General features: G+C 48.1%; 1 protein-coding gene across 1 annotated transcript; it reads right to left on the bottom strand.

Annotated features, from left to right (window-relative positions):
* Positions 1–1,999: 1,999 nt before the first annotated feature.
* LOC139558882 (high mobility group nucleosome-binding domain-containing protein 5-like) lies at positions 2,000–2,529 on the bottom strand. Its single transcript, XM_071374399.1, has 2 exons — positions 2,518–2,529; positions 2,000–2,431 (listed from the first exon to the last, which is right to left on the bottom strand). Exons 1-2 carry the CDS (start codon positions 2,527–2,529, stop codon positions 2,000–2,002), a joined length of 444 nt encoding a protein of 147 aa, XP_071230500.1.
* Positions 2,530–10,367: the final 7,838 nt, after the last annotated feature.

Here is a 10,367-nt window from a genome sequence, read left to right as displayed (position 1 = left end):
TTGGAGTCAGGTGTGTTAGCTGGGGCAAAACTGTGACACCAATAAGGCCCCCGAGGACTGGAATTGCCCACCCCTGATATATCACCTCCTCTGTGTCCCATGGTCTTCTCTCTGTGTTGGCATGCCTGTCTGTCAGTGTTGACAGAGTTAGTTCTGTCCTTATAGTTGGTTGTCTCTATAATTACACAGAGTGAGTGGGTGGTGTAGCTCTGCCCCCCCTCCCCCCACTAAACGGTCCCCTCCAGGATGAAATCCGTGTGTCCCTCTCTAAAGGGTCCCCTGGATAGGATGACAGGGCGGAGACATCAGTCTCCCTGAGGCCCCTGGGTAATGATGGAGTCCACTGAGGTCTGGTGATTCCATGCTCCCGTGTGTGAAGTCTCCCCTAGGTACAGATCTAGGATCAGCTTCCCCTCCCCTAATCCTAACCTTAACATTTAGTGTGGATAATGCAAAGTTCACTTTAGGTCAGCGTCTAGGGGTGACCACCCTACTCCTGATTACACAGGAGGAAGGGGAGGGCACACCTGGAGAGAGAAGGAGGGGGAGAGAGAGAAGTAGAGAACGAGGTGAAGTGAAGAAGAGATGGAGAGAAGGGAGAGAGAGCCGAGTAAGGGAGAAAGAAAGACTGACTAAGTGACAGAGGGGGTGAGAGAGAGGAAAATGAAAGAAAGGAATGTTAGAAAGAAGAAAGAGAGCATAAGTTACAGGGCAGATTTCTATTGGAAGCCCTTGTTTTCTGTCAACACTTCCTGGTTTTGTGTGAACTCAGATGACAGTTACCAGGTCTAGCCAGCAGAGGGGGGCATGAGTGTTCTGTCACAGCCAGAGAGTAAATATTCTCGGTGTCATGTGCTTCAAGATCAGTAGCTCTGGATCATTATTTTTCCAGATTCCAGCAGAACCTTCAGCCATTGGGACCAGAGTGACAGCCAGTAAATCAAAGAGAAAATTCAGGTTAAACAGGTAGAGATCTCTCTCCCAACCACACAGGACCTTTCTCTATGTAAATAGATTTCATTACATCACTTATTTGAAGCTTCGCTAAGATCCTTTCATTTTCAGCCAGAGCTAACATAGACTATATCTCCAGACCTCAGACATCATCAGAAATATTTTGTGTGTGTGTGTGTGTGTGTGTGTGTGTGTGTGTGTGTGTGTGTGTGTGTGTGTGTGTGTGTGTGTGTGTGTGTGTGTGTGTGTGTGTGTGTGTGTGTGTGTGTGTGTGTGTGTGTGTGTGTGTGTGCGTGCGTGCGTGCGTGCGTGCGTGCGTGCGTGCGTGTTGCAGTTTGGCGCCTGGAGAAGCGTTGGACAGCGAGGAGAGCGTCATGGTGTCAGCACTTCTCAGAGACTCTATAACCCCACCCTCTGCTTCCTGTCCCAGGGACTCTTTTACCTCACCCTCTGCTTCCTGTCCCTGAGACTATTTTACTTCACCCTCTGCTTCCTGTCCCTGAGACTCTTTAACCTCATCCTCTGCTTCCTGTCCCTGAAACTCTTTTACCTCATCCTCTGCTTCCTGTCCCTGAGACTCTTTTACCTCCCTGTCTGCTTCCTGTCCCTGAGACTCTTTTATCTCGCCCTCTGCTTCCTGTCCCTGAGACTCTTTTACCTCCCTGTCTGCTTCCTGTCCCTGAGACTCTTTTACCTCACCCTCTGCTTCCTGTCCCTGAGACTCTTTTACCTCACCCTCTGCTTCCTGTCCCTGAGACTCTTTAACCTCACCCTCTGCTTCCTGTCCCTGAGACTCTTTTACCTCACCCTCTGCTTCCTGTCCCAGATACTCTTTTACCTCACCCTCTGCTTCCTGTCCCAGAGACTCTTTAACCCCACCCTCTGCTTCCTGTCCCTGAGACTCTTTAACCTCACCCTCTGCTTCCTGTCCCTGAGACTCTTTTAGCTCACACTCTGCTTCCTGTCCCAGAGACTCTTTAACCCCACCCTCTGCTTCCTGTCCCAGATACTCTTTTACCTCACCCTCTGCTTCCTGTCCCTGAGACTATTTTACTTCACCCTCTGCTTCCTGTCCCTGAGACTCTTTTAGCTCACACTCTGCTTCCTGTCCCAGAGACTCTTTAACCCCACCCTCTGCTTCCTGTCCCAGAGACTCTTTAACCCCACCCTCTGCTTCCTGTCCCTGAGACTCTTTTACCTCACCCTCTGCTTCCTGTCCCTGAGACTCTTTAACATCACCCTCTGCTTCCTGTCCCTGAGACTCTTTTACCTCACCCTCTGCTTCCTGTCTCTGAGACTCTTTTACCCCACACTCTGCTTCCTGTCCCTGAGACTCTTTTACCTCCCTGTCTGCTTCCTGTCTCTGAGACTCTTTTACCTCCCTGTCTGCTTCCTGTCTCTGAGACTCTTTTACCTCACCCTCTGCTTCCTGTCCCTGAGACTCTTTTACCTCACTGTCTGCTTCCTGTCCCTGAGACTATTTTACCCCACACTCTGCTTCCTGTCCCTGAGACTCTTTTACCTCCCTGTCTGCTTCCTGTCTCTGAGACTCTTTTACCTCACCCTCTGCTTCATGTCCCTGGGACTCTTTTACCTCACCCTCTCTTCCTAACTCCCTTTACCTGCATTAAAGCCCATGTTCCACTCTCAGCAGTGGTCCTCAGTTCCTCCTTAGCCCAGGGGGAGATGGGTGGGAGGATGGGGGGGAAGGAGAGTTTGTTGCCATGCAACACAGGAAGGAGGGACCTCGATGGAGGGAGGGGCCATGTCTATCTACCACCCAGGCCACGCCCCTTGAGTCCGATCATCCCTCAGCTACGGCCCCAGCCCCTTAAACACCAGGCTACCGGTCCGCCCACGCCCCCACCCAGCTCTAACTTCCACTCCGCTCTGTCAGACTCATCCCGCTATGACTCTATGATGTTCTTGGTGGTGATCTCCTTCTCACGGTCAAACTCAGCTCCAGCCATCATCTTCCGGATGTCCCCCTTGGATTCCAAGACCTTCCTAAGCTGGTCATCCGTCTGAGCTTCCCAAACCCCCTCTCTGATCTCATTCACCATCCTCTTCATGGGCTGTTCCACACGTCTCTGTCTCTTTTTACAGCACTGGCCCTCGTGGATCAGACCGTCTTTCCTAGTTCTCTCCCGAAGCTCCAGGCTTTTCTCCAGGCTCTCTGCTGTCCTCTTCACTTAATCCAACTGCGCGTAATGTTTACTCACTAAACCGTTTGGTAAACTTATAGGTTTTAAACTGGTTTGTCTACTATATATGGATTTGAGAACAACATAAATAAAATGTGTGTTTGTAAATTATAAACATCTAAATGACATGTATGATACATGATAACCATACATAATGACTACTGGTCATTGCTAATGGATTTCACATAGTGGTAACCACAATTGGTCACCATATAAAAAGGGGTGTTTGAACACTTTCAACATGGAGCAGATAGACAGCAAGGGAGAGGAAGAAATCAAAGAGCTCATGGACAAGGTGCCCCTCAGAGAGGTGGACATGGACCCTGTCAAAGAGGTGGGCATGGACCCGGCCAAAGAGGTGGGCATGGGCCCCGACAAAGAGGTGGACATGGGCCTCGTTAGAGATTGACATCAGAGAAAGGGAGGCAGACGGCAGGGAACTGTTGTGTCTAATGAAGTCCGGGCCATCATCGGTGACCATGTGGTTAACAGAGGCCTTACCATGGCAGAGGCTGATTAGTTAGGTTAGTTCAACCCAATCTGAAAGATCAACTGTCAATTCGCCAAGAAAACCGTTAAGTCTGCAGGATATGGACTATGCTTTACCATTACATCTACAGTAAATTACATTTTGTAATGCATGTAAATTCACAAAACATGTTACACTATTTTTAGAAGACCCCATGGTGGTGGCCGTGTGCTGACCGACCAGCAGGAGTGGGCTGTGGTGGAAATGGTGAGGGCCAGGAATGACATATGTCTGTCTGAAAGAAAGCAGGACATTGAGGAGAATGATGACACCTTTGCCAATGTGGCATCCATCAGCCTGCCAACACCTTTTGAAGAGGCACCAGGTATCTATGAAACATATTTACCTGGTGCCTTTTGAGAGAAACAACGACCGGGTGAAACAATTGCAGGCTGAGTATGTTCAGTTCCAGCACTATATACTGTATTACTGTTACTATTAATGCACATGCTACTTCACAATATCATATTGGAACTATACTGCAAAAACAACTACCCAAAATATATTTTTAGAGGGTGATGGTACTTGATAATGCTGTGAACCATCACAAGTATATCTTTGTTGATGAAACGGGCTTCAATCTGGCCAAAACTCGGCACCGTGGGTGGAACCTCATCGGCCAACGGGCGACCGTCCAAGCGCCTGGACAACGGGGGGGGGGAAACATCTCCATGTGCACAGCTATCTCTGAAGATGGTGTGGTAGGATGTAGGTCTACCATCATGGTGTGGTAGGATGTAGGTCTACCATCATGGTGTGGTAGGATGTAGGTCTACCATCATGGTGTGGTAGGATGTAGGTCTACCATCATGGTGTGGTAGGATGTAGGTCTACCATCATGGTGTGGTAGGATGTAGGCCTACCATCATGGTGTGGTAGGATGTAGGCCTACCATCATGGTGTGGTAGGACGTAGGCCTACCATCATGGTGTGGTAGGATGTAGGCCTACCATCATGGTGTGGTAGGATGTAGGCCTACCATCATGGTGTGGTAGGATGTAGGTCTACCATCATGGTGTGGTAGGACGTAGGCCTACCATCATGGTGTGGTAGGACGTAGGCCATTACTTTATTCCTACAACGCTGCACACTTCATTGTATTTCTAATTGAAATTGAGCAGACATGTCAAGGTGAAGGGTTAATGTCAGTGTGTGGGACAATGTCTGGTTCCACCATGCAGAGGTGGTTCAGGCATGGTTTCGGACCCATCCCCAATTTGTGACCCTATACCTGCTCCCATACTCTCCTTTCCTCAACCCTATTGAGGATTTGTTTTCAGCATGGAGGTGGAAGGTGTACAATCGCCATCCCTATGAGAGTGACACCCTCCTTCTGGCCATGGATGAGGCATGCAATGACATCAATGCAGACCACAGGAGGCTGCTGATGGGAGGACGGCTCATAATAATGTCTGGAACGGCGCGAATGGAATTGCAGGCCGAGTATGGAAACCATGTTTGATGTATTTCATACCATTCCACTCATTCTGTTCCAGCCATTACCACGAGCCCATCCTCCCCAATTAAGGTGCCACCAACCTCCTGCAATGCAGACAAATGTCAAGCTTGGATTCACCATGCCATGTTTAATTTTCATTCATTTAATTTCTCACATTTGATTAGACAGTACACCTATGTTGCAATTATATCTGAAAATGTATTGTTTTTATGAATGAAATGACTGGCTGTGTTACAAGTGTGACCAGTTTGGAGTTTTGCACTAAGAGTTGTGAAAATGTACCACATACTTGCTAAAACAGTACCAGAGCGATTTAAAAAACCTAAGGAGGTTTTCACCACTACAAGTCATACATAAAACGCTACAGAACCCCCCCCCCCCCCCCCACACACACACACACACTTTATCTGGTAGCTAGACAGGGTTGTTGATCGTGATTCTGCGGTCACCAGCATGTCTGGGCTCCACAGTTGGCTCATGACAGTCATCAATCTGCAAGTTAACTACAGAGAAATTAAAATGAGAGAGAGAATATAAATACTGCAGATAGTATCTCTCTCTCTCTCTCTCTCTCTCTCTCTCTCTCTCTCTCTCTCTCTCTCTCTCTCTCTCTCTCTCTCTCTCTCTCTCTCTCTCTCTCTCTCTCTCTCTCTCTCTCTCTCTCTCTCTCTCTCTCTCTCTCTCTCTCTCTCTCTCTCTCTCTCTCTCTCTCATTTCTATTGAGTGTAGAAATCGTTTACTGTCCTAATGTCATGTGACAGGGCAGACATGGGTCAGTCAGTGGTCCGAACTGGTGTCTCTTGTTAAACTGTCTAATTGATAGGACATCTCCGATGGTCACATGTTCATTTGTGCTTATCAACCAGGCCATCAAAAGCAGATAGTTGTCACGTACACTACCGGTCAAAGGTTTTAGAACACTGACTCATTCAAGGGTTTTTCTTTATTTTGACTATTTTCTACATTGTAGAATAATAGTGAAGACATCAAAACTATGAAATAACAAATATGCAATCATGTATTAACCTAAAAAGTGTTAAACAAATATATTTTACATTTGAGATTCTACAAATAGCCACCCTTTGGCTTGATAACAGCTTTGCACACTCTTGGCATTCTCTCAACCAGCTTCACCTGTAATGCTTTTCCAACAATTTTGAAGGAGTTCCCACATATGCTAAGCACTTGTTGGCTGTTTTTCCTTCACTCTGCGGTCCGACTCATCCCAAACCATCTCAATTTGGTTAAGGTCGGGGGATTGTGGAGGCCACGTAATTTGATGCAGCGCTCCATTACTCTCCTTCTTGGTAAAATAGCCATTACACAGCCTGGAGGTGTGTTGGGTCATTGTCCTGTTGAAAAACAAATGATAGCCCCACTAAACCCAAACCAGATGGGATGGCGTATCGCTGCAGAATGCTGTGGTAGCCATGCTGGTTAAGTGTGCCTTGAATTATAAATAAATCACAGACAGTGTCACCAGCAAAGCACCCCCACACCATAACACCTCCTCCTCCATACTTTACGGTGAGAAATACACACATGGAGATCATCCATTCACCCACACCGTGTCTCACAAAGACACGTCAGTTGGAACCAGTTGGCAGCAATTCGACCACGAAGGCCTGATTCACACAGTCTCCTCTGAACAGTTGATGTTGAAATGTGTCTGTTACTTGAACTCTGTGAAACATTTATTTGGGCTGCATTTCTGAGGTGCAGTTAACTCTAATGAAATTATCTTCTGCAGAAGAGGTAATTCTGGGTCTTCCATTCCTGTGGCGGTCCTCATGAAAGCCAGTTTCATCATAGCGCTTGATGGTTTTTGCGACTGCAATTGAAGAAACTTTCAAAGTTTTTGAAATTTTCCGTATTGACTGACCGTATTGACTGTCATCATTGAAGTAATGATGGACTGTCGTTTCTCTTTGCTTATTTGAGGTGTTCTTGCCATAATATGGACTTGGTCTTTTACCAAATAGGGCTTTCTTCTGCATACCCCCCCACCTTGTCACAACACAACTGATTGGCTCAAACACATTAAGAAGGAAATGAACTTTTAAGAAGGCACAACTGTTAATTGAAACAACAGGCATTTACACGTTATATTTTGTATTGTATTTTTGTATTTTGTGTAGTCCCAGTATGAAAATGTGCTGCAAGACTCAGAGGTTGTAGACTATGACGAGTACATCAAGTCCCTGACGAGAGACCTGAGGGAGGCCATGGAGACGGTACAAGTGTCGGCAACCAAACAACTGAAGAGGCATGCGGGCCTCTACAACAGGAAGATCAGAGGAGCTCCAGTGGATGTCGGTGATCGGGTGCTGCTGGCGAATAAGGGTGAACGTGGAAAGAGGAAGCTGGCTGATTGTTGTTGTTACGGAGAAGAATAGTGACATCCACATCTTCAAGATATAGAACATGTCGACTAGCCAGGAGACAACAGTCCACCGCAATCTGATAACGCCTGTAAACTTCTAGCCTCTCCCTGACACTGCCTTGGAGACACCTGAATGAACTTCCGGCGCCGAAAAGAGATGGCCGCCTCGCTTCGCGTTCCTTGGAAAATATGCAGTTTTTTGTTTTTTTATGTGTTATTTCTTACATCGGTACCCCAGGTAATCTTAGGTTTCATTACATACAGTCGGGAGGAACTACTGAATATACGATTAACGTCAACTCATCATCGTTCCTACCAGGAATATGACTTTCCCGAAACGGATCCAGTGTTTTGCCTTCCACCCAATACAATGGATCTGATCCCAGCCGGCGACCCTGTGCGACGCCGAAAAAGGGGCAAACGAGGCGGTCTCGTGGTCAGGCTTCGGAGACGGGCACATCGCGCTCCACTCCCTAGCATACTACTCGCCAATGTCCAGTCTCTTGACAATAAGGTTGATGAAATCCGAGCACGGGTAGCATTCCAGAGAGACATCAGGGATTGCAACGTGCTCTGCTTCACGGAAACATGGCTAACTCAAGGGACGCTAACGGAGTCGGTGCAGCCAGCTGGTTTCTTCATGCATCGCGCCGACAGAAACAAACATCTTTCCGGTAAGAAGAGGGGCGGGGGGGTATGCCTTATGATTAACGAGAAGTGGTGTGATCATCATAACAACACACAGGAACTCAAGTCATTCTGTTCACCTGATCTAGAACTCCTCACAATCAAATGTCGACCGCATTATCTACCAAGGGAATTCTCTTCAATCATAATCACAGCCGTATATATTCCCCCCCAAGCAGACACATCGATGGCCCTGAACGAACTTTATCTGACTCTTTGTAAACTGGAAACCACACACCCTGAGGCTGCATTCATCGTAGCTGGGGATTTTAACAAGGCTAATCTAAAAACAAAACTCCCTAAATTCTATCAGCATATCGATTGTGCTACCAGGGCTGGAAAAACCCTAGATCATTGTTATACTAATTTCCGCGACGCATATAAGGCCCTCCCCCGCCCCCCTCTCGGAAAAGCTGACCACGACTCCATTTTGTTGATTCCAGCCTACAAACAGAAACTCAAACAACAAGCTCCCGCGCTCAGGTCTGTTCAACGCTGGTCCGACCAATCTGAATCCACGCTTCAAGACTGCTTCGATCACGCAGATTGGAATATGTTCCGCATCGCGTCCAACAACAATATTGACGAATATGCTGATTCGGTGAGCGAGTTCATTAGGAAGTGCATTGACGATGTCGTACCCACAGCAACGATAAAAACATTCCCAAACCAGAAACCGTGGATTGACGGCAGCATTCGCGTGAAACTGAAAGCGCGAACCACTGCTTTTAACCAGGGCAAGGTGACCGGAAGCATGACCGAATACAAACAGTGTAGCTATTCTCTCCGCAAGGCAATCAAACAGGCTAAGTCCCAGTACAGAGACAAAATCGAGTCGCAATTCAACAGCTCAGACACAAGAGGTATGTGGCAGGGTCTACAGTCAATCACGGATTACAAAAAGAAAACCAGCCCCGTCGCGGACCAGGATGTCTTGCTCCCAGACAGGCTAAACAACTTTTTTGCCCGCTTTGAGGACAATACAGTGCCACTGACACGGCCCCCTACCAAAACCTGCGGGCTCTCCTTCACTGCAGCCGAGGTGAGTAAAACATTTAAACGTGTTAACCCTCGCAAGGCTGCAGGCCCAGACGGCATTCCCAGCCGCGTCCTCAGAGCATGCGCAGACCAGCTGGCTGGTGTGTTTACGGACATATTCAATCAATCCTTATCCCAGTCTGCTGTTCCCACATGCTTCAAGAGGGCCACCATTGTTCCTGTTCCCAAGAAAGCTAAGGTAACTGAGCTAAACGACTACCGCCCCGTAGCACTCACTTCCGTCATCATGAAGTGCTTTGAGAGACTAGTCAAGAACCATATCACCTCCACCCTACCGGACACCCTAGACCCACTCCAATTTGCTTACCGACCCAATAGGTCCACAGACGACGCAATCGCAACCACACTGCACACTGCCCTAACCCATCTGGACAAGAGGAATACCCATGTGAGAATGCTGTTCATCGATTACAGCTCAGCATTTAACACCATAGTACCCTCCAAACTCGTCATCAAGCTCGAGACCCTGGGTCTCGACCCCGCCCTGTGCAACTGGGTCCTGGACTTCCTGACGGGCCGCCCCCAGGTGGTGAGGGTAGGTAACAACATCTCCACCCCGCTGATCCTCAACACTGGGGCCCCACAAGGGTGCGTTCTGAGCCCTCTCCTGTACTCCCTGTTCACCCACGACTGCGTGGCCATGCACGCCTCCAACTCAATCATCAAGTTTGCGGATGACACTACAGTGGTAGGCTTGATTACCAACAACGACGAGACGGCCTACAGGGAGGAGGTGAGGGCCCTCGGAGTGTGGTGTCAGGAAAATAACCTCACACTCAACGTCAACAAAACAAAGGAGATGATTGTGGACTTCAGGAAACAGCAGAGGGAGCACCCCCCTATCCACATCGACGGGTCAGTAGTGGAGAAGGTGGAAAGTTTTAAGTTCCTCGGTGTACACATCACGGACAAACTGAATTGGTCCACCCACACAGACAGCGTTGTGAAGAAGGCGCAGCAGCGCCTCTTCAACCTCAGGAGGCTGAAGAAATTCGGCTTGTCACCAAAAGCACTCACAAACTTCTACAGATGCACAATCGAGAGCATCCTGTCGGGCTGTATCACCGCCTGGTACGGCAACTGCTCCGCCCA

Source organism: Salvelinus alpinus, chromosome 29, assembly GCF_045679555.1.
Source record: "Salvelinus alpinus chromosome 29, SLU_Salpinus.1, whole genome shotgun sequence".
NCBI classification, from domain to species: domain Eukaryota; kingdom Metazoa; phylum Chordata; class Actinopteri; order Salmoniformes; family Salmonidae; genus Salvelinus; species Salvelinus alpinus.
This window is presented reverse-complemented; position numbering and strand designations above follow the sequence as displayed.